Source organism: Bos grunniens, chromosome 16, assembly GCF_055505025.1.
Source record: "Bos grunniens cultivar Pamir isolate PY7600 chromosome 16, Bosgru_T2T1.0, whole genome shotgun sequence".
In the NCBI taxonomy this organism is placed as follows: Eukaryota; Metazoa; Chordata; class Mammalia; order Artiodactyla; family Bovidae; genus Bos; species Bos grunniens.
The window spans coordinates 37,278,460-37,302,385 of NC_141180.1; the positions used below are offsets into that span (position 1 = coordinate 37,278,460).

The window sequence follows — 23,926 nt, forward strand, 5'->3', positions numbered from 1 at the left end:
GAACCTCCGGGCACTGCTCCTTAGAAAGCAATGTCAGATTTCAAGACACACCCTTGCTCCTCAGCCCAAGGTATCAACCGCCACTCAATCCTGACCACCTCCCTCCAAAGCCCCTCCAAGTCCCGGGCTGAGGGAACCTGTGAAAAGGGCACCGTGCCGGATCCCAGCTCACCCCAAGTACAACCTGTCACCCTAAACCCGTGTAGGTCTAGCCTGAAGCAGTACCCCCAGTTGGAAAAGGTGACCCACCCCGATGAACCCCAACAATGACCACTACAAATGCCCTGGAAATCAGCATTTGCAAACATCAGGGTCGTAAGTGGGTGCTCATTCACCATGCCACTGGCCTTTCTCTGCAGAGGCCGGCTCTCACCTCCACCTGGAACTCGTTGCTGACGTAACGACCATTCAGCTCAGAGCAGACAAGCTTGAACTTGCGGTCAAGCAAGGACCTGGTGTGCCAGTTCCGATAGCGCAGGAGGTGTAAGATCTCCTCATAGCTGGCCATGGTGTCAACACCTGCGGGCGAGGAGGAGACAGCAGTGTGGAGTTAGGAACACAGGCTGCAGGCAAACGCAGGTGGTTCCCAAGGCACTCAGCCATGCCTGGCTGTCCAACTGCGGGGTATCTCCCCCTCCTGAAGGGCGTGTGCCATAACGTGCCCAGACATCCACCCTTTATGGGGATGGGGCACCAGGCAGAGCTGCCCTCCCCTCCCCATCTGGAAGCTGGCAGCCACCGCTCGGCCCAGTCAACACTCTCCCTTCCCGCCCCATCTAGGGCTCCCTCCAGGTTTTGAGCTGGGAAGACAGGTCCGAGCTGTCACTCTTCCCACCTGTGAAGACCACGCCCATGTCAGAGCTGCTCATTTCGATGCCCTTCTGCTGCAGGTGGGCCGCGTCCACCTCCAGGCTCTCCTGCTCTCCATTCAGTTCTTCTCCCTCCACTGTGACCTCACAGGTGTCCAGGTCGTGCACGATCTCCTCTGACACCAGTGACTCTTGAACTGCAAAAATAGCCCAACCGGAAATAGCAGAGGCCGTGGAGCCTGGAGAGGAGGTCACAGCAACGGCCTGCCTGCTCATCCTCAAACTCACAGAGCCCTTTTAGGGACCATGGATGGAGGTAGGGGACAGTCACTTTCAAGAACTGGGGGTGTTTTATGGGTCTAAGGAGGACTGAATGAATAGAGAGAAGGTCTGAGAATGGGGGGCGGTCTGTCCTGCTGAGACTGCCAGCCAGCAGGAGCATCCCCCAACTGCATCCCCTGCCCTGGTCTCCATCCTCTCAACCGCCAAGATCTATCTGACTCTGATGTCAAGCTGGGAAAAGATCAAAGAACCACCCCCTCCCCCAATAAGTGGGTTTCCAAAGATTAGAAGGAGCTCCAGCCCACAGTCAGATTTTAGAAGCAAATCCAAAACAGCATAGAAACATTCAAGTTTCCAAAACCACAGAGGAAAAGGGCAGGGATTTTTCCCTGGCAGCCGCAGTGGGTTTCAGCTGCACAGTTTAGAGCTGAGGCAGGGGCGACTGTTCTGGGCTATCACCTGTCGGGTCCTCATCCCCTTCCCCTTCGGGTTCCACTTCTCTCGTGATGGTGCTGATGATCCGAAGCTCGGGGAAGAGGAAAACCCCCTCCGAGCTTTCAAATTCGGAAGCCGCTCGAGCAAAATGGTGGATGCCGCTCAGACTGATCTTGGGCTCTTCTGGCTGCAAAACCATTACGTAGCCATCCACTGGGGGGATGGAGATGCAGGTGGCCTCGTTAAAACACCTGTCAACAAGGAAGGGGAGGGGAGGGTCAGGGCTTGAAAAGATGACTTCTCAGGCTATACTCCCAGAGGAGGAAATGTCATAGGGTCATCCAGTATTCTTGCCTGGAGAATCCAATGGACAGAGGAGCCTGGCAGGCCACAGTCCATGGGGTTGCAAAGAGTTGGACGTGACTGAGCACAACACACACACACACACACACACACACACACACACTGCAGGCCACACAAGGGTGCTCGGAGGTGGCACAGGCAGGATTCCACAACCACTTAGGGGACAAGACGCTGGCCACTCCCAGAATGTGCTTCCAAACATCACTCAAAGTTTCTGGAAACAAGTGACCATAAGCTTACAGAAGGGAGGCTGGTTTGTCCTAAAAAACTTAAATGCACATGTTTTCTTCTCAAGGATCACTGGGCAAAGAAAGACAAGATTTACTGCTAACAAATCAGCACCTACTTGACCGTGCTGGTGATTTTGAGTCTTCGGATCCCTGGGGTGGGGAACTGTCGTGAATTAAGGTAGGAAACGTGCTGCATGGCCTTATCAAGCTCCCCCACGTCCTCTCCCTCCAAGGTCAACGTCGACTGACTAGGGTTGGCCTGGATCTGAAATGGCACCAAAACAGACAGGAGAGGAGTAAGGTTGTCTGCAAGGAGGTGAAACCATGAACGCGCTGACAAAGAGAATTAGCTTGGGATTGATGTGAACTGGTGACTTAGGAAAAGAAAAGCTTGTAGAATTCCAGTGACCATGACCCTATGATACGACAGTAAATACCAAAGGCGCAAACAGATCTGTGATATTAAGAAGAAAAAGAATGTCTGGTCTTTGTCCCTGGTTTCTGGCACGGACCTCCTAAAACCCTTGAAATTTCTTGAGGGATAGGAGCATCTTTTGTTATTCCTGATTAAGCCCCTTTCAACCACCCCAGAGTTTACCTTAATGAGGTGACTCTTGGTGGAGCCCTAGATAGTTTCTGGATAGGGACTGGTTGCTAGAGAAACAAACCGTGTGGTGAGAGTGGACCTTCAGTCCTACCCTTGAAGGGAGAAAGGCTGGAGACTGTGTTAATGGATCACAGTGGTTAATGATTTGATCCATCATGCTTATATAATGGAATCTCTACAAAACCCCCAAACAACAGGGTCTGGAGAACTGGGTTTGCAGACACAGCAAGGTGCTGGGGGGTTGGGGGTGGAAGCCCTGTGCACTCCCCTCACCCCAGGTCCTGAGCATCTCTTCCACCTGCTTGTTCCTGAGTTGCATCCCTTACAATAAACCAGTAACTGTAAGTAAAGTGTTTTGTGGGGTTTTCTGAGCAGTTCTGCAAATTATTGAAACTGAAAAGGGGGAGGGGTTTTGGGAACCCTGGACTTGCAGCCAAGCTGGATGGAAGTGTGGGTACCAGGGGCCTGGAAGCTTGTCTGGCAGCTGAGGAGCAGACGTCTGGTGGGCTGTGGGGCCTAGTGCCTAGTCAGTGTCAGGATGGAAGTAGACTATGGGACAAGTGGGGAGCAGGGGCCCAAAGAGCTGGAGAGTTAGGGTGTGGTGCCAGAGGTGTGAAGAGTAAAAACAGATCAACCCTTGTGCCAGTGGCCTTTACACTTGAGGTCAAAGAAGGTGTGGGTGCAGGGGAGTGGGGTGCCAGGCAGGGGGGTGCCTGTGTTACCTTGACACCTCTGCCATTGTCTTCGGGGGTGTGCAGGTCTAGCCCCTCTTTGCAGGTATACAGACAGTCAATCACCTTCTTATCTGTGAGCTTCCCAGAACGGATGGTCAGGCCAGCCAGATTACCTCGGAAAAACTGGGTCATGCGCAGGTCACCACCTGTGGAACATGGGGGAGGGAAAGCAGAAATTGTGGGGGCAGCCTGGGCCTCCCATCTCACTTTTCAATGTGGTGTTACCGGTGGTGGTGGCTTGATGGGTGGACATGCGGGTTAGTTCCTATCAGATCCTGTTAGCCTTGCAGCTGACATGGAAGCACAATGAGGAAATTAAATGGTTTATGATCATGCATGTGGCCCGGAGAAGAGAGGAGCTGGTGGTGATGTGTCCCTCACCAGAAGCCCAGAGGTCCCATGATTGTGGGCCACTCCCCAGTAAGGGTGGTCCATGCTGCACTGGTCACCATGGCACGCAAGTGACATCTTACTGGTGCTAGTCTCTTCAACCACTGCCTTCTCAGTCAGCTGGATCAGATGCTGGGCTGCCTTTTTAAAATTTATTTATTTTTGGCTGGACCATGTGGATGCAGGATCTTAGTTCCCTGACCAGGAATCACACCTGGGCCCCTGAAGTGAAAGCGCTGGGTCCTGACCACTGGACGAAAAGGGAATTCCCCTTAGGTTGCTTTTTTCTAACTGAGCATATTCCCAGAATACATACAAACTCGGGGATGAACATACACAAGCAGGAGTAGAAAGATGAGTGTTAAAACCCCATCCTGCACTTAGAAGCCTAGTATCAAGGCCACTCAGATGGCTGTTTCATTGACTCACAGCATGCCTGTCTCCAACTACTGAGGACAGCTGAGGAGAGTGAAGATGTTATAAGAAAAAGCCAGAAAGTGGCCCTTGACAGGCTGTCACAAAGAGCCAATATCAGGAGGTAGTAAACCCTGTTCCTACACTGAAGGAGAAGAGCCTGACTGTCAGCAGCACGTCTCAATCCTGACAAGGACATTACACGCAACATCACTGTTAGGGATTGAGATCTCTAAGAAACATTATTTAGAATTTATTATCGGGCAGGACAGAATATCTAGACACGAGTCTTTTCCTGTCTGGTGGTTCAGACACACAAGCAGCAGGAGGTAGCCTGTGAGATTTCAGCAAGGTGTCTCAGGCAGTGGGATGGGGTGAGATTTGATGAAGGGGGTAAAAGAAACTCCCATTAGTGCCTCGCATGAATGAGTCATTTGCTCTCACTTCAGCTGGGATCAGCACGGGCAGAAAAAGGAAATCCCATGATGCAATGGGGCAGCATAAGGCAAAGCAGCAGCTCAAGACAGTGTCTGGGACCCAAATGCAACTGGGGTGTCGCATGCGGAATGGGCAATGAATGGAGGTCTTGTCTTTAAATGAAACACAATAGTGAACCGTAGGCAAGAGTCCAGGGACCTGCGGAGGCCAGAGGCACAGGCTCAGTTTCATTGTCACTTTCAACTCCTGAATACTCTGTAGAAAAGCAAGACAGACAATATAAAAGGACCAAGAGGTTAGGCTCTTCAGAACTGGACCTTGAAAATTAGTTTCGAAAAGTGACCAAACCCAAAGAGAACCCTTCGCCTCTCATCCCTCTTGACACACTCCACCTGGATGAAGCTTGTACATCATCACCTTTTACCACCCCAATGCTTCTTCCCATCCTTTTAAAAAAAAGTTTAATTGTAGTTGATTTACGAAGTTAATCTCTGTTGTTCAGCAATGTGATTCAGTTACACACACACACACACACACACACACACCCTTTTTCATATTCTTTTCCATTATGGTTGATCAGAGGATATTGAATATAGTTCTCTGGGCTATCCAGTAGGACCATGTTGTTCATCTTTTTCCAGTCTTTTATTTTGCCTTCCTACAGCCTCCTTGCCAAAACACAAGTTGGATTCAAAATAAGACGGAGTGAAAGCCGTGTGCTCAATTCACTGATCTCCTCAACCTGCCCAGGCAGGACCCAGCCAGATGGTGGCTGACGTTGGTGGCAGAGACGGACCCCATGCAAATGGCAGCCCTCCTGGACCACAGCGCCAGCCTTCCTGATGGGGACACACACATCAGCATCCAAAGGGTGCTATGTAGTGAATGTGTATAACTTTTGAAGGCTCAAAAGGAGTACATAATTGGTTGAGACTTTGACTTCCAAGGGACAGAGGAAGGAAGGCATTTTTAACCAGTTTTTCTGAACAGGAAGGGAGTCAGAGATTAGGGAACTTAACCCAGAGAAACATACTCAATCAGTGATGGCTCAGGGACAGCAGCTGCTGTCCCCACCAGTGTTCTGGGTCCAGGCACACACCCACCCGATAAGAGGACAGAGTCTCCACTTTCAAGACTGCTTCCCTGTGTCCGCCCCATCTTGCAGAACAGGCCTCTCCACCTTTAGCTTTAGCTGCAGATGAGTGGGCTCCAGACCAGGTGTGCACAGGTGAGCCCTGGGGTCCACACAGCTCCTCCGTCCCCTAAACACACAGGTGAGCCCTGGGGCCCACATAGATCCTCTGTCTTCACAACCCACAGTAAGAACTGATGTTTCTGTTGATGCAATGAGGGGGCCTAAAGCCTGAGTTCCCCATAGTGAATTTGAAAAGAAAGGGATCTCAAATCCCCTGAAAGGAAGAAAGGAGATCTTTTTTCCTGTTAACTACAATTTCTAAAAACTTGTGTTTGGTTTGGAGATCTAGGGAGATTTTTCTGGCTGACGATGCCGAGAGGGCTGAGGTAGAAAGAGATGAGAGAGGGTGAAAGTGACGGCCATCTGACAGCAGAGGCACCAGGACACGAACAGGAAGGCAGACTGGAATGTGAGGGCTTATTTTAACCCATGCAACAAAGTTCTCAGAATACAAATAACACTTAGGTTGGCTCTTGTATTCTTATTCAAGTCTTTACTGAGAAATTGTGGAAGCTAATATGAACTGAAATTTTAAGAATAAGAAAAACTTCCGATATGCCCAATAATTTATTCCTCACTCCTTGGTCTCACGTTCTCATTTCTTACAACCGACTGTCACCAGAATTAAATCTGGGAATTCACTGAAGAAGTTCACTGTGAATACTGTCGTATTCCTTTTCATTTGAAAGGATCTGCAGGAAGATTATGAAATTCAATCCTCCTAAAAGCAGCAAAACTGTCTTGGAAACTGTTGTTGTTCAGTTGCTCAGTCGTGTTGGACTCTGCAACCCCACGGCCTGCAGCATGCCAGGTTTCCCTGTCCTTCACCGTCTCCCAGAGTTTGCTCAAATGATGTCTTGGAAATTAGGCTCTTTCATAAATTTCTAGTCTAACTCCAGGTACAACACTTCCACAGAGAAGGAAAAGGAAGGCTGATTTAGCCGGTACATGTGATGATGACACCCTGCAGTCACACAACAGAGTCAAGGGCAAGGGTTGGAGGCGGGACCCCATGAACCTCAACAGCAGACCAGGAGACCTGTCAACTTGGGTGGGAAAGATCACATGCTTATTTTCACTAACTTCTAATATTTAGTTTTCCCTTTCCTTATAAATGTCAGCTACAAATGACAAGAATATTGGAAGAAACCGTGACTTTGCAAATAGAAATCATGTCCCATTGCATCGACAAGCATTGTTACAAAGCCCCTTGCTATTCTGACTCACAGCAGTTAACAGATGTGCCTGATCTTCACATGTGAAGAGTGGCGCAAATGTTACTATTTCACAAATAAGGGCTTTTAGCACTTGCATAACTGTATGTACTTCAATCTAATTGGTCACCTTTGAAATCCTATGTATTTTATTTTATAGGGTCATAAGAAATTATCCTTCTAAGAAGGGATCCTCAGGCTTCCCAGACTACCAGAGGAATCCATGGCACAGAAAACGTTAACACTCTTCATTCGGTGGATCAGAGACCCCGGCCCGAGTGCACCAGCTCCAGGGGTTCAAACCCTAGCGCCATGTGATCAGCTGATTAACACGGCTTGCTTCTTTTCTTCATCTCAGTTTTTCAGCTGTGAAATAGGGATAAAAAGAGCTTCTGCCCCACAGACGTATCACTTAGAATTAATGAGATAATGTATGTTAAGCCATAAGGACACAGCCTGCCACTTAGAAAACAAGAATAAGCTGTACTGTCTTGCTGGTGATTGTCATCACATCCCATCTCGGTCTTTCGGCAGAGATGCCCACAGACTCTTCTCCAGTCCTCACTGAAGTGCTTCTACCAGGCTACCAAGCACAAACACTCTGATGTGCCCTCTGGGCCAGAGCAACTCACACATCTGCTGTTTCTGTGTTTTTGTAAACTTTCCAATTAACAGATTAATTTATAAACATGTTCCTCAACACACTCTCTCTCTGCACAACGCTCCCTCCCAGGCCCTCAGGAAGGGTGTTCCCATCCTTCACTGCCTCCAGCGAGCATCACAGAGCTGCCCCAAAGCCTTGCACAGCAATGCCCCCAGAAAGGCAACACCAGGCAAAGGAATGAAAAGATAAAGGACAGGACAGCAAGGAATGAGAATACTGAGAAGAGCCTGCTTCTATTAATATCAACACAGCAGAGAAAAAGTATTGCTCCTGAGACTGAGGGGAAAAGGAGTACCCGTGACCGTTACCTTGCCAGCAAGCCCCAACCACGAGCTGGGTTTCGATCTTGGATGGATGAAGTGGGTAATCTTCAGTGACAGAGAAGGGCTCATGAGGGACACCGTCCACGTAGAGGGTCACACTGGGGATTTCCACGTTGAGGACGTAGTGATGCCATTCCTCGTCACAGACCTGTGGGGCCAAGGGAAGCGTTAGGTGTGTAACACTCTCCTTCCTTCTCACCCTTCCACACAACTGGACACGAGAACGAATTTCTGTTTTCCTAGAAAGGAAAAGATTTAATGCAACAGGAACTTCCCTGGCGGTCCAGTGGTTAAGACTTCGCCTTCCAATGCAAGGGGTGTGGGTTCCATCCCTGGTCAGGGAACCAAGACCCCACGTGCCTTGTGGCCAAAATACCAAAACATAAAACAGAAGCAATATTGTTAACAAATTCAATAAAGACTTTAAAAATGGTCCACATCATCAATCAATAAATAAAAAGGCAACAAAATATGTCTCTTCCCACCATGTCTCACCCAAACGGCCCAGGTGACAACCACCTCAAGGACATGTCAGACTGGGGGGCAGGGAGGGGCGCTTCAAACGGTGAGCTGCCCAACCCCCTTCTGCCAGGAGCGTGACACGAGGGAATTCTAGTATCGGCAGGATGGTCACCACTCGGGGGGCTGGCAGTTCCTTTTCTGGATCAAAATGAAAAATACCTCCCGTCTCAGAATGAGGCCCACTGTGCATCATGTGCTTTCCTTTCTCGGTTCAAAGATGATGCTCTATACAAATGTGAACATTAAGCTCACGTGGCCAAATTCAACTGAGTTCCTCTCCTATCCCTTGCTGTCACGCAGGGAGTGCTGGTCTGCAGTCTCCGAGGCCCCACCTGGTCTGGCACTGGCCTGATTTCTGGCTTATGTTTTATGCAAGAACAGGGACAAGCAGAGAAGGAGATACTGTGGGATGAAATTTCTAAACATGCCTTTCAAATAGTTTGCCCAAAGCTTCCCTGATGGCCCAGTGATAAAGAATCTGATGACAAACGCTGGAGACATGGGTTCAATCCCTGATGTGAGAAGATCCCACATGTGGCAGAGCAACTAGGCCTGTGTGCCACAACTACTGAGCCCATGTGCTGCAACTACTGAAGCCCACACATTCTAGAGCCCATGCCCTCCAACAGAAAGGCCACTGCAACGAAAAGCCTGCGCACCCCAATGGGAGAGCAGCCCCTGCTTGCCGAAACTAGAGAAAAGCCCAAGCAGCAATGAAGCCAAAAATCAAATAAATGAATAATTTTTTTTTCCAGTTCAGTTTAGTCGCTCAGTCGTGTCTGACTCTTTGCGACCCCATGAATCGCAGCATGCCAGGCCTCCCTGTCCATCACCATCTCCCGGAGTTCACTCAAACTCATGTCCATCGAGTTGGTGATGCCATCCAGCCATCTCATCCTCTGTCGTCCCCTTCTCCTCCTGCCCCCAATCCCTCCCAGCATCAGAGTCTCTTCCAATTTAAGTTTGCCCAATTTACCTTTTAGTTCTAAGAAATTGAACCAAGTAGAAATTGAGAGCTTAAACAGGCCAGAAACATCAAAATAAATGAAGACATTACCAAAGATTACTCCCAAAAGAAAAGCAACTGCTTTTGAGCCTGAGGAAAAATTCAAACTTATAACATTGTATATATGTTTAGTATATATTCATGATATGTGTGTATATAAATGTGTCATCACATATTTCTAAATAAAGGAATTACACAGTAATTCACTTTTGAGATAGGTTCAGTTCAATTCAGTCGCTCAGTCGAGTCCGACTCTTTGCGACCCCATGAATCACAGTACGCCAGGCCTCCCTGTCCATCACCAACTCCCAGAGTTCACTCAGACTCATGTCCATCGAGTCAGTGATGCCATCCAGCCATCTCATCCTCTGGCGTCCCCTTCTCCTCCTGCCCCCAATCCCTCCCAGCATCAGAGTCTTTTCCAATGAGTCAACTCTTCATATGAGTTGGCCAAAGTACTGGAGTTTCAGCTTTAGCATCATTAAGATCTTAATTTTAGTTTAAGTCTTTATTTCAAACAAGTTCTGTAATAGAAGTTTCTTCAGAAAGTAATTTATATTACATTCCTAGTTTTACAGATATTACAGGTTTCTAGGGGATTAGTAGAATAACACTGTACTTAAATATCAGTAATATTTGGTCAAAGTCTATGAGCATATTCTAAGAAGACAGTAGTCAAGTTCAAGTGCGTCGCTAAGTCGTGTCTGACTCTTGCGACCCCATGGACTGTTGCCCACCAGGGTCCTCTGTCTATGGGATTCTCCAGGCAAGAATACTGGAGTGGGTTGCCATGGCCTCCGCCAGGGGATCTTCCTGACCCAGGGATCGAACCCATGTCTCTTCTGTCCCCTGCTGGCAGGCAGGTTCTTTACCACTAGGGCCACCTGGGACCACTCCAACTACTCACTTTACATCAACAATAGCCTCGCTCCCCTTTGTGCACGTGTGTGCTCACTCACTTAGCTGTGTCTGACTCTTTGAAACCCCATGGACTGTGTAGCCCACCAGGCTTCCCTGTCCATGGCATTCCCCAGGCAAGAATACTAGAGTGGGTAGCCATGTCCTTCTCCAGGGAATCTTCCCGACTCAGGAGTTGAACCCAGGTCTTCTGCATTGCAGGCAGATTCTTTATCAACTGAGCTACGCAGGCAGTGAAGATAGTAGTAGAATTAGTATAATTTTTTAATTTCCTTGAAAACAGGGAGATGAGGAGAGTGAAACCCCAAGCCACAGACAACACCCACGACAATACTGCTGATGAGGTGACTACATGAATGCTGAGACAAGCCAAGTGGAGAAAAGCAACAGGGTTTCAGATTCGGGAGATACCAGAGGGTGTGAAGCCACATTAAAAAAAAAAAACCTTTATAAAGACAACAGAAAGGAGAGTTCAAAACTTAAAGCTAGGGGGAAAAAAAGTCATGTTGATCAACTATCTCTTTTCAAAGTGTAGGAAAGCTAATTTCATGTAAAACTGAGGGTGGGGGAATGGAAATGATCATGACTCAATTCCACATGAAGTTTTTAAAAGGAAAAGAAAAGACAACCAAAGGGAATAATATCCCTTCAGCTAATGAAACCATACCTGAAAGTCATACCTAACAAAAGAGATGAGAACGATGATCTTTTATCTTAAAACATGCTAAAAGACACAAGGAGAATGACATAAAACAGTAAAAAACAAGTTCATAATTAAAGCAACTCAGAAACGAGGTGACAGGATACAGAAATGATTTAAACGAAAGGGACGGTTACAGTAAAAAAAAGGTGAAGAATATCAACAAAAGATAAAAGGAGTCCCCAGGGAGGAAAACCAAAGCAATGAAAAAGAATACCGAAAACCCTGCATGAAATACCCAAATATTTGAAACTAGATACTATAAGAGAATAACACATATTTGGGAAAACAGACCTAAAACCACCAAGACGTATTCATAAAATTAAAAAGAAGAGGAAGAGAAAGAAATACATCCTATGATCATCCAAACAAAAAGACTAAATATTTTATAAATGAAAGAAAATCAAGTTGTTGTCAGAGTTTAATAGCAACATTTTATGTTAGAACTCAATGGAGAGAGATTTTCTGTTCTTAGAAATCTTACATCTGAGCCAGAGATGAGATATCCAGCCAAAGTGACCTTCAGTATAAAGGCCACAGACAAACTATTAAAACAACATGTAAGAACTTAGGAATTAACTGTTCCCATGAGCCCTTCCTGGGAACACACTTCCTACCACCCAAGTGACCAGAAAACAAATGCCACAAGGATAGTGACACTGACCATTGATGGCTGCTTACAACACGAAGAGAAAAAACCAGACCCAGGGTTTAAACAGATCAGAAACATTAAACCCCATTCTGATCAAGTCTTTAGAGCCCACTCCCAATGTACGGGGTATAAAGAAAAGAGAGGAGGGACTTCCTGGGTGGTCCAGTGGTTAAGAATCTGCCTTCCCAAGCAGGGAATGCAAGTTTGATCCCTGGTATAAGATCCCATATGCGGAGGAGCAACTAAGCCCACGTGCCTCAACTATAGAGAAGCCCACGCACTCAATAAAGAGCGCATGTGCTGCAACTAAGACCCAACACAGCCATAAGGAAGTAGGCAGATAGATAAATACATAAATATTTTTAAAAGGAGGAGAAGACAGAGGAGCACGTTACATTACACCACAGGGAAGCAACCAGGCAAATCTAAACTCTTGAAAACTATGGGACTAAAGCCTGATTTTATTACCAAAGGAATTCCAAGGGAGAAGAGGAGAGTCTATAGATTAAAATAAACTCAAAAAGTCTATCAGTCAATCCCAATGTATGGCCCCTTATTGGATCCTGATTCAAACAAACAAAACTGTAAACACAAAAACACCTATGAAACAATCTGAACACTGGATGGATATTGAAAAACTATTAACAGTGGAGATAACAATGAAGTAAGACTGACCAAGAGCTGATAATTACTGAACCCAACTGAAGGGTGTGTGGAGTTGTGCCTTATACTAATCTGTCCACTTTTACCTATGTCTAAAATTTTCCGTGATAAAGTTTCAAAAACATGTAAACAGAAGGAAGTAAACACTGGGATGCCCCCGGCAGTCCCGGGGTTAGGACTCTGCTCTTCCACTGCGGGGGGCATGGGTTTGATCCCTGGCTGGGGAACTAAGATCCCCCATGCCGTGGGGTGCAGTCAACTTTTTATTTAAAAGAAAAGAAGAAATGAAATACATAAATGCAGGCTATGATTGTGAAAACAGAACTATACCTAAAATGTATACCTATGCTGCAAAAGTTTTTTTCTGGATACCTTTCTTAGTGTCTTGAAAAAATTTATGACAATGGTTTCCGAGAAAGAAATGATCTAGGTAAATAAAAATGACAACAGTAAGAGATGAATGCTGTCACCTGGACAGTGACCTCATCTTTCTACCAAAACACACTTTCTTCTTCTCATATGGACTCTTATGTATCTATCTTGTAACAGTTTCAGACAATGTTATATTTCACCAACTATAAGCACATATAACACTATGTCCGCTCATATCTACTAACTCCAGGAGACAAATAAATTAAGCCCAGGCCAAATGTTTCCTTCTTGTCCCAACTCTAAATCATGAGACAAAACAACCTGCTGTGATTGTAATGGAAAGGCTTTCTCAGTTCACAGCATCTCTTTGTTTCCTATAACACATTGATTCTTTGCACATGACACTTGCTTTTTTACCACTGCAACTGCTAGGAAATCAGCCTTGCAAAGATATGACATCATCACAAGAAGTTTATAATACGATCTAATGCCAAAACTGTAAACTCCTAATACTCCTTTAATACACCTAAGACCTAGCAATTCATGTGATGTCTCAAAGATGTCAAGACTGCTGGTTCCTTGAAAATTTAAAATATCGTGTCCCTGAATTTGCTGAGGCACCAAGAGTCCTGGGCACAATTTGGGAGCCAAGGACTTAGACAATGAATAAACAAATACAAGGATCTCAATTTTTAAGTAAGTGCTGCTTATCTCAATAAATTATAACACAGTATTTTGTATTTGAAACATACTATTTCTTTATATAGGCACACCTTGGAGATACCACAGGTTTAGCTCCAGACCACAGCAATGAATCAAGTATCACAAGAAAGTGAGTCACATGAATTTTTTTGGTTTCTCAAAGCATAAAAAGTTATATTTACACTATACTATTAAGTGTGCAACTGCATTATGTCTAAAAAATACCTGTGTCTGTGCGTCTGTATTTTAGTCGCTTACTCATGTCCAACTCTTTGCGACCACATGGACTGCAGACTGCCAGGATCCTCTGTCCATGGAATTCTCCAGGTAAAAATACTGAAGTGGGTTGCCATGCCCTCCTCCAGGGGACCTTGCCTGACCCTGGGATCAAAGCCAGGTCTCCTATATTTCAGGCAGATTCTTTACTATCTGAGCCACCAGGGAAGCCTAATTTAAAAATACTTTACTAAAAACTGTAACCATCATCTGAAAATGCTTAGGACTTCCAGGGCAGTCCAGTGGTTAAGATTCCATGCTCTCAGTGCAGGCGCTGGGGTAGGGGGGCACAGGTTTGATTCCTGGTTGGGGAACTAAGATCCTGCATGCTGCAGAGTATGCCCCCCCCCCAAAAAAACCCAATATCTGAGAAGTACAATAAAATAAGGTAAGCCTGTATTAATATTTTATGTATAAAATACACACATGTAAAAAAAACAAAGTCTTTCAATGTGAAGGAGTTCCATGGATTTAATGTGCTATCCTATTACCCACAGACACAGAAATCGTAAAATCTTCAATACACCTTGCCCGTAAATAGTTGGTCCTGTGCAGTTTCAGTGCCCATTTACTCTCTCTGAAAAAAAATCCTATCAGTGAGTTTTCCATTCCCTCACCTGACTCAGCTTCCAGTGGAACTCTGCAGGTTTGTATTTCTTCTCTTCTGAAGGATCCTGACGGAGGAGGAAAACCAGCCGGCAGCCGTGGACATAGAGTGAGTAATGGTGTCGGTTCATCTCTGCAGAGAGAAATTCTACTGGTAAACCGCCAGCTTAACTCACTACTCACCAGACAGCTTTTGCAGAAACTAACACCCGTGCCCAGCCATTTTTATTCTGGCTGGCCAAAAATTAATTCTGTTATTTCACGAACACTTTGTGGGTTATTACATTCAATAGTTACACCTGACACATCTGTAAATCTTCTCCAGCACCGTTGAGTTTCATTTTCACTTTCTACATGAGAATTAATCACTAAGGTTTTTTGTCTGTTAGTTGAATATTCACATCATCTGAAGTATAACTATATTCTGAAGAACTACCATCTTATGAGACTCCAGTATACATGTCACTCAGACAATTAGAGAAAGTATCTGCATTAAAATTCACCGAAGAATTCTTCTTCACTCAAAATTTCATTATGCATCATTATAAAAAAAATTTAGGGTAATAAACTTGTGTTTACAATATACACAAGTTTGGAACAAAAATCTAAGAGCGAAATGTGAATAACAACAATCGTTAAGTTGTGCAGTGAATCCTTGATCAATTTTAAGTTCTAACAACTTAACACAGTGATGTTAATCATATCACTCTCTAAAAATGTGCATCTCCAGTCAATAATGTGTTAAGACCCAAAGGAGAAATAAAAGCTGTTATTTCTTCAATGGATTTTGAAGACAGTTTTACCAGCCTAAACGAACTCTCCAGGGTGGGCCAAGGCAGGGTTAGGAACAGATACACTTGGGTTGTGGGCTTCCCAGGTGGCACTAGTGGTCAAAAACCTGCCTGGAAATGCAGGAGATGTAAGAGCTGCAGGTTCAGTCTCTGGGTTGGGAAGATTCCCTGGATGAGGACATGGCAACCCACTCCGGTATTCCTATCTGGAGAACCCCACGGACAAAGGAGCTTGGAGGGCTGCAGTCCATAGGGTCACAGAGAGTTGACATGACTGAAGCGACTCAGCATGCATGCACGCACGCAAACATGCACACTTGGGCTTTACTGAGAAGTGGGGCCTGATCCACTGAGTAAAACTAACAAATGCCTAGATGCCAGTGCCAGATCTTGAGCAGAGAACCACGAGTGTCACCAACAGCCTGTGGGAGCCTTTAGGGTTAGAATAAGTGCCGGCTCCAGGCTCCACTGCAAGGATGTCCCTTACAGCAAAGCTGACCTACCTGTTTTGTCTGAGCTGCAAAGAATCGTCTCCTTCTTCTTGCCAAATGGCCCGTGCCTCATCCACACAGAGATCGTAAAGGGCTCCTTGGGGTTGACGGAGACGATGCCGTCTGGGACCCTCACCGCCTGAGTGCCGTTGAACTCAAAGACCTGGTCGCTGTCATGGCCGTTGTCCGTGGGAAGGCCGACGGTCCAGTTCCAAGAGCCTCCTGGGGAAGGCAGCAGCTCAGCTGTGCCAGACGCAGCACCTGAAGCAACACAGTGACGCTTACTGTGCACCATGCAATGAACTCACATGGGATAAGCATTTCAAGGCCCACGAGGTACAGTCTTTATTTTAAAATTACTATTGAAACATAGTTAACTTACAATGTTGTGCTAGTTTGAGGTACACAGCAAAGTGATTCAGTTATACATAAACGTATTCTTTTTTTACATTCTTTTTCACTATAGCTTGGTACAAGATATTAAGTAGAGTTCCCTGTGCTACATAGTAGGTCCTTTTTGTTTATCTGTTTCATAAATAGGAGTGTGTATATGTTAATCCTCTGCCCTTTCTCCTTTGAAAAGCCTAAGTTTGTTTTCTACGTTTATGCATCTATTTTGTAAATAAATTCATGTGTATTTTTTTTATTCTTCTTAGATTCCACATATAAGTGATATCATACGACGCTTATCTTTGTCTGTCTGGCTTACTTCACTTAGTTTGATGATCTCTAAGTCCATCCATGTTGCTGCAAATGGCATTATCTCTTTCTTTTTCATGGCTCAGTAATATCACACACACACACACTATCCATTCATCAGCTGACGGACACAGGCTGCTTCCATGTCGTGACTGTTGTGAACAGTGTCGCTCTGACACTGGGGCACATGTATTAAGGCACCGTATTTATCTTAATGGCTAAACAATCTGCTAATTCAGTTTTCTTTTCCTCAAAACTAAGAGTTTTTATTACTAAAAAGATGAAAAAATAACCATGGTTATTATCTTTAAAAAAAAGAAAAAGAAGAAGGAATAGGAAAGAGGAGTTTTAACTTTTAAAAACTGTGACTCACTATGTTGTACAGCAACTATACTTTAATTAAAAAAAAAAGCAGCATTACTCGTGATCTCACCCCACTGTATACACTGTTAACATCTGGGTATAAACACTTCCAGTCCTTTCTTTATGATATACACGTATTACTAAAATATGTATAATGTGTATGAAAATATATTATAAAAATGGACTCCTACTCTGTACTTACATATATGACCATTCATAGTCTCGAGCACAATTTAAAATGTCTGAACAGCACTTTATTGGATAGAATTTGTACAATAATTTATTTAACTAATCTGTCCTGTGAGCAGAGTCACCTCTAATTCTTTTCTGTGATAAACCTTGTGTCGACGAGGACCTCAGGGTCTCCATGATTATTCCCTTAGGATAAATTCTAGAAACGGGATACTAAGCCAGAGTACATGAGACATTTTCACAACTGTTGTTAAACATTGCCAGGCTCAATTTTTTTTTTTTTAATTCGTCCACAGAGAATTCTGCAACCTCTCCCAGCCCCTGGGCCCTTAACTTTCCTATTTATAGGAGCAGCAGGACTAGGCTAGAACAGATTGGTCTTTCAAGTATCATCTGATCTCAGTTCAAATCCAAGCTCAGGCTCTTCCTAAAAGTGTGAGGCAACTCAGTCTCCCTCAGTCTCAACTAATTCCTCTGGAAAGATGAGGAATAACTCCACTGCCTTTGTGGGCCTGATGGGATGATAAAGAAAATAACACGTGTGCAAGTAACCTAGTGTATATAGGAAGCACTCGGACAGGAAATTCTTTCTATCTTTGAACTGTTCTGCTGAGAAAATGCTTATTAAATACCAAATAAATAATGGCAGCAGCAATATGGATGAAGCAAGAGACTATTGTACTGAGTGAAGTTCAGATCAGATCAGATCAGATCAGTCGCTCAGTCATATCCGACTCTTTGCGACCCCATGAATCGCAGCATGCCAGGCCTCCCTGTCCATCACCAACTTCCCGGAGTGAAGTTAAGTCAGGAGAGAAGGAGAAATATCCTATGACATCCCTTATATGAGGAATCTTAAAAGAAATGATACAAATGAACTTACAAAACAGATACAGACTCACAGACTTAGAGAAGGGTGTCAGGGGTGATGAATTAGGTGGGTGGCGGTGGGTGGGTGGGGAGAGTCAGGAAGTCTGGGGTCGACACTGCTGTATTTAAAACGGATAACCAACAAGGACCTACTGTATAGCCCAGAACTCTGCTCAATGCTATGTGGTGGCCTGGAGGGCAGGGGAGTTTGGGCAAGAATGGATACAGATAAATGTATGGCTGAGTCTCTTTGCTGTTCACCTGAAACTATCACCACATTGTTTGTTAACTGCTATACCCTAGTACAAAACAGAAAGTTTTAAAAAATAAAAAGCTAAAGAAGAAGAATGGCATGAGAAAGCATGGTTTTTACATTATACTTACATAATTTAAAACAGAAAATACTCCAGACCTCTTCACTTACACATTTTTAGGTACCTGATTATGAGAATCTGGACTCATAGTCAGACACCCAAGTATATTCAGCACAGGGATGAGCCAACAGAGAATATACCTGTTGCTGCTTCTTCATATGACAATTTTCAATTATGTAAGAAAATCGGTTGCCCAAGTCTGTTATCATTTGGTGAAGAGACAAGTGAGCATCAGAAAACACTGCCTCCGAAGCTCTTACTGAGCAGCTCCCAGAACACAAGAGACCCTTCTGATCATCAAGAAGCAATTTAAGTTAGTGGTGTTCTGGGACTTCCCTGGCGATTCAGTGGTTAACACACCATGTTCCCACTGCAGGGGATACAGATGCAGTCCCTGGTCCGGGAACTAAGATCCCATGTGCTGAGCAGAGTGGCCAAAACATAACATAAAAAAGTTACTGGTGTTCTACCACCAGCTGTGTGAAAGATTCTTCCTCAGCATTTTCCCTGAGAAGTATCCATACCTCTCCTCCACCTGACTTACATAAACCCGAAAAATATCCAGACTGATGGTGAAGATGGAGAACGAGCCTTGGGTCAAATTCTTGACCATTCTATGCTCCACCTGCTCCACACCTTGTTTGTGGGACACAAAGACTATATATTCAATGCAGGTTTCATTTTCATTTCCATTTCCTATTTCACGTTTGCCAAAAGCTATCACATTACCTAGTTTTTTTTCTTTAGTCCTTAAATAATAAATTCATTTCATTTAAAGCACACTCCTTACAGAACCCTTATTTGGATGATTCCCAACGTATGTTAGAGAAAGACATGCTTGAAATCAGTGGGTCTTAAGGTAGCACACGCACACACTCTTCTGAATGGGCTTTTGGGGCCTGGGGTTCCTCCCTCGCCTTCTTACCGCAGAGCCGATGAAGTGACTTCTCGGAGTAGGTGTCACGGTCACAGCCCTTCCCGATGTGGCTGGTCTCCAGCTCCACCACCACCTGTGCCGAGGCCACCGACTCGTCACACGTTTCCAGGTGGACATTCGGAAAGAGTGTCAGAGCGCCGGTGCCAGGCTCGTATTCCACCCTGTTGTTCCATCCTGCGTGGGCCCACGGGGAGGGTGGGGTGGAGGGGAGAGGAGGAACACTCCTGTTAGGTCTCCATGGTGGACAGACTTTTGGAGCAGGTGCGAGAGCAGCACAGAGAGGGAGGCTCACCTTGCCACCCAGGGGTGCAGGTGGGCTTGATGCTGATCTTCACCAAAACGTCTTCTGCTGCTCTTTTCTTCCCGCAGTCGTAGGCCGTGACAGTCAGCTTGTACTGGTGCTCTTTACCATAGTTCAGCTTCTCTGTGTTTTTAATGTAACCTTCCAAAGGGAAAAACAACAGTGAGAACCCAAACCCATTCCGTTTCCCTCCTCCTGACTTTTTTTAATTGAAGTACAGTTGATGTACAATACTGTGTCAGTGTCAGGTGTACAGCAAAGTGATTCATGTATATGCACATTTTTTTCCAGATTATTTTCAAGCCCATGTTGTGTTTTACTTCTGTCGTCCTACGCTGAAACACAAAATGCACGTGCTTTCAGCCCTGGAAGTACTAACACAGAAATAAACTTATGCTTCAGATAATTAACACTCAGTTTGGCTTTCCTGAGCTTGAACACACACTAAATCCACCTTGAAAGACTGTTTAAGCAGAAGAATGAGTCTACAGAATGCAGCCTTCATTTATTCTTACAGCTGTATTTGATTTTATATTTAAGATTTAATATGTAAGGGCTTCCCTGGTGGCTCAGTGGTAAAGGAGACACGGGCTCGTTCCCTGGGTCTTGGGAAGATGCCCTGGTGAAGGGAATGGCAACCCACTCCAGTATTCCTGCCTGGGAAATCCCACAGACAGAGGAGCCTGGCAGGCTACAGTCCATGGGGTCACAGAGTCAGACACGACTTACTGACTAAACAACAACAAGATAATGTGTAAAAGCATAAATAGACAAAATAATCCAAGTAATTCAAATATTAAATATGAGATGAAGCTGCATTAAATACTTTTTGCTAAAAGATTTACTTTTTTAGAGAGACTTCCTACCCTCGCCAAGCAGGAGAGAAGCCTGCTTTCTCAACATGTGTGCAGATATCTGCAAAGTGTTTGCATCGTGTCCATCATTTCATCGAAGATTCTGGACTGTGTGTTAACAATGGAGACACCACAGGATCATCAAGAAGCCATAACCCAATAAAGAAGCTGAGCTCCAGACTAAGTTAATACTGTTCCATTACTAAGGATGGAGGTGGGGCTGGCAGTAAGGTATCAACTTCATTTTCAAGATGAGGCAGAAGATTCCAATGTGATGGAGAACAGAAAACAAGGCAAATTGAGAAGCAGTCTTGTTCGGATGCAAGCTGGCTGAAAGGCAGGGAGATGATAAAATAAAAACATCTTAGGCAGTGGATTTTTATTAGATTTCAGTGGGAAAGGAGAAAAATGATCATCCTAAAAGAGAATGTTTTTGTCAAACATCAAACTTTGGTGTCAGAAAACAGGCTTTCAGGGGACAGAGTAAAAATTTAAACGTAATCTAAACAGATATTTCTCCAAAGACATACAGATGGCCAAAAGGCACCTGTATGAAAAGATACTCAACAAGGCTAACTATTAGAGAAATGTAAATCAAAACTACAATGAGGTAGGGAATTCTCTGGTGTTTCAGTGGTTAGGACTCCGAGCTTCCCTGCACGGAGCAGGAGTTCAGTTCCTGGTCAGGCAACTAAGATCCCACAAGCCACTCGGTATGGACCACACACACAACTGAGTCACTGTGCTGCACACCTGAAACTAACATAACATTGTAAATCAACTATACTTCAATTTAAAAAAAAACTTAAGCGTGAAACAGACACACCAAGTTAGGTCTTGCTATGGACTGAATGTGTGTGTCCTCCCAAATTCTTACACTTGAAGTTGTGACCCTCATGGTAATGTATTAGGAGGTGGGGCCTTTGGGAGGTGATGAGCTTTAGGTAAGCTCACAAGGGTGGAGCCCTTGATATGGGATCAGTGTCCATACAAGACAAAGAGACTAGAGCTTTCTCCCTGCCATGTGCGGACACAGCAAGAAGCAGGTCCTCACCAACACTGAATTACTGAGCACTCTGTCTTAGACTTCCCAGCCTCCAGAACTGTATGAAGTAAGTGTGTGTCATTTTGTGTTTATGGTGTTTGGTGAGAGCAGCCTGAATGGACTGACTGTGAGTTTCACTGAAGTGCAGACAAAGTGTGGGTTTGAAGCCAACTGGTGTAGAGGGGGCTGCCTGCCCCATCTCCCCGTCGGGGAGGAATGCGCCCACTTCTGGGTTCTCACCATCTTTGTCAACGGTGAATGGCACATCTGGGGTGACGATCTCATAGCTGCAGATTTGGCTGAACTGGGGGGAGCAGTCCGCGTCCACCGCCTCCACCCTCAAGATGCTGTCGTACTGCTTCCCCTCCACCACTGTGGCTTTGTAGGACTTCTCCTTGAACACGGGCGCATATTCGTTGACGTCATTCACCTGAATGTGGACAGTTGCTCTGGAAGAACGGGGGGGGAAAAAGCTGTCAGTTTTGCTTGTTTGTATTTTTACCCGAAGAATAAACTTCTGCCCTATGGTTAAATTTCCTTTTTTTCCGATATCTTGTTTTATTAAATTATATGTGGAGATGAAAATTAAACTGCTCACTGTTTTTAATTTAGCATGGAGACAACAGAAAGTTAAAACAGGAATTTGGGTTGATGCTACAAAGTCCTACTGAGTAAGGCAGCTGGTAAATAACAGACTTGGGAGACTTCCCTGGTGGTTCAGTGGTTAAGACTCTGTGCTTCCAAAGCAGGTAGCACAGGCTGAATCCCCGGTTGGGGAACTAAGATCCCATACACTGCATGGAGCAGTCAAAAAAAACAAAAGAGAGAGACGGGATTTTCTTGACAATGTAGGGCAGGGCATGCACAAGGCGGGTAACTATATACCAGATATCTGTTTGTGCTCAACCCAGAAAGTTAAAAATATTTTGTTACAAAATCCGGGGAAAAAAAAAGTTAGGAAGTAGAGGTAAAAAGCAGAGATAGAAAATGGGAAATTATGAGCTTATTAAAACAAGTTTTATCCTGCTTCTAAGGAATAGAGAGCATCAGTAAACCACTGCTGGGATATCACCCACTACTGACCAACAAATGAAGGACTTCAACTTGCCCTCCCTGATCAACTACATTCCATCTCCCCAGTGTGGGCACAAGAAAACTAAGGCATCATCAGACCAAGCTACTGAAAACCATCAGTCTCGAGTGCTACTGACCAGGGCATGTTTCTGAATCAGACAAGGTCCCTGACTGAAACAAGGCCTTTGTCAAGGAAAACCGCAACATCGCACTTTGTAAAATGGATGAGGCATGATTCACTGACATGTAGCATCCAGCTATTCACCAAGACCCTCCCTACCCCATGGTACCCCCATCCATCCTGACCCTCACAGTGGGATATGTGACATCACCTCACCCACGGAGCTTCTTTCCTTAACCAATACAGTAAGAAGAAACTGATACTTGGAAAAATTAAATTTGCCTAATGTTGGGGGACTAGTAAATGGTGGAGAAAAGACCTAGAAAAAGACTAAATCTAGGTCTTGTCCAATTGTCTCCGTGACACCAGTAGTTCTCAACTGGTAGGAAGCATGTGAACATACCCAGGATTGGGGGCAGAAGTAAGCTTTCTTTTACCCGCTCAAATGCATTTCATGCCCTTAAAATTTATGGGAAAAAAAAATACATATATATATAAACATAACAAAAGAATATCTTCCTCCAGGAAAAGTGGGCTTGTCGAATTTTCAATGGAAGGCCCTAGCATTTTTACTAGAGTAGCTGGGAGAATAAAATTACTCATTCATTTATTCAACATCTAACAAGTATTGGACACTTGCTGGGAGCCATACACAAGGGTAAACACACAGGATTCCTGCCTTCAAAGAGCTGACAATCTCAATAGGGACAATCAGAAACTATCCTCTGCCTTGTGTTTCAAAACTGAAAAGTCGTGGGACTTCCTTGGCAGTACAGTGTCTAAGACTCTGCACTCACAATGCAGGGCGCCGGGGTCCGATCCATGGTCAGGGAACCAGATCCTACATGCCACACTAACAGTTAGCATGCCACAATTAAGACCTGGCACAGCCAAATAAACAAATATTTTAAAAGCAAACAAAAGCAGTAAGTTTTAAGACAGTGGCAACAGTCACTGTTTTCCTTACACACACACACACACACACACACACACACACACGCATACACTCTTTGTCCCGCTCACTTACTTGTGAGATTTTTTCACATTGGCCCCGTCTGGCCCCTTCCCGCAGTCATAGGCCTGGATGGTGAATGTGTAATCCTTCTGCAGCTCACAGTCCAGCTTCTCTGTGGAACGAATGACCCCCTCGCCAGTGGATTTATCCACCACCACTGCGTCAAAGGGCACATTCTGTCCATGAATCTTAAATCCACAAATCTCACCTGGGGAGTCAAAGCAGCATGGGTTAGGATTTCTGCCACACAAACCCAGGGTGCGCTCCCCTCCACCCCTAAAGAA

At 45.0% G+C, this 23,926-nt stretch overlaps 1 protein-coding gene across 11 annotated transcripts in view; it reads right to left on the reverse strand.

Annotated features, from left to right (window-relative positions):
* Positions 1–23,926, reverse strand: part of CLSTN1 (calsyntenin 1) — a 76,078-nt gene that overhangs the window by 3,298 nt on the left and 48,854 nt on the right. For 4 of the 11 annotated variants that reach the window (XM_086344366.1, XM_086344360.1, XM_086344364.1 and 1 more), the window contains 13 exons: positions 23,655–23,850; positions 21,673–21,881; positions 19,525–19,674; positions 19,221–19,406; positions 15,810–16,058; positions 14,527–14,648; positions 8,084–8,246; positions 4,880–4,957; positions 3,449–3,606; positions 2,236–2,384; positions 1,551–1,777; positions 836–1,006; positions 374–519 (listed from right to left, as the gene is read on the reverse strand). In XM_086344366.1, coding sequence (XP_086200492.1) covers positions 374–519; positions 836–1,006; positions 1,551–1,777; positions 2,236–2,384; positions 3,449–3,606; positions 4,880–4,957; positions 8,084–8,246; positions 14,527–14,648; positions 15,810–16,058; positions 19,221–19,406; positions 19,525–19,674; positions 21,673–21,881; positions 23,655–23,850 — 2,204 coding nt within the window. The remainder of the gene's footprint in view (positions 1–373; positions 520–835; positions 1,007–1,550; positions 1,778–2,235; positions 2,385–3,448; positions 3,607–4,879; positions 4,958–8,083; positions 8,247–14,526; positions 14,649–15,809; positions 16,059–19,220; positions 19,407–19,524; positions 19,675–21,672; positions 21,882–23,654; positions 23,851–23,926) is intronic. The other 7 variants (XM_086344369.1, XM_086344363.1, XM_086344368.1 and 4 more) reach the window with 2 other exon arrangements.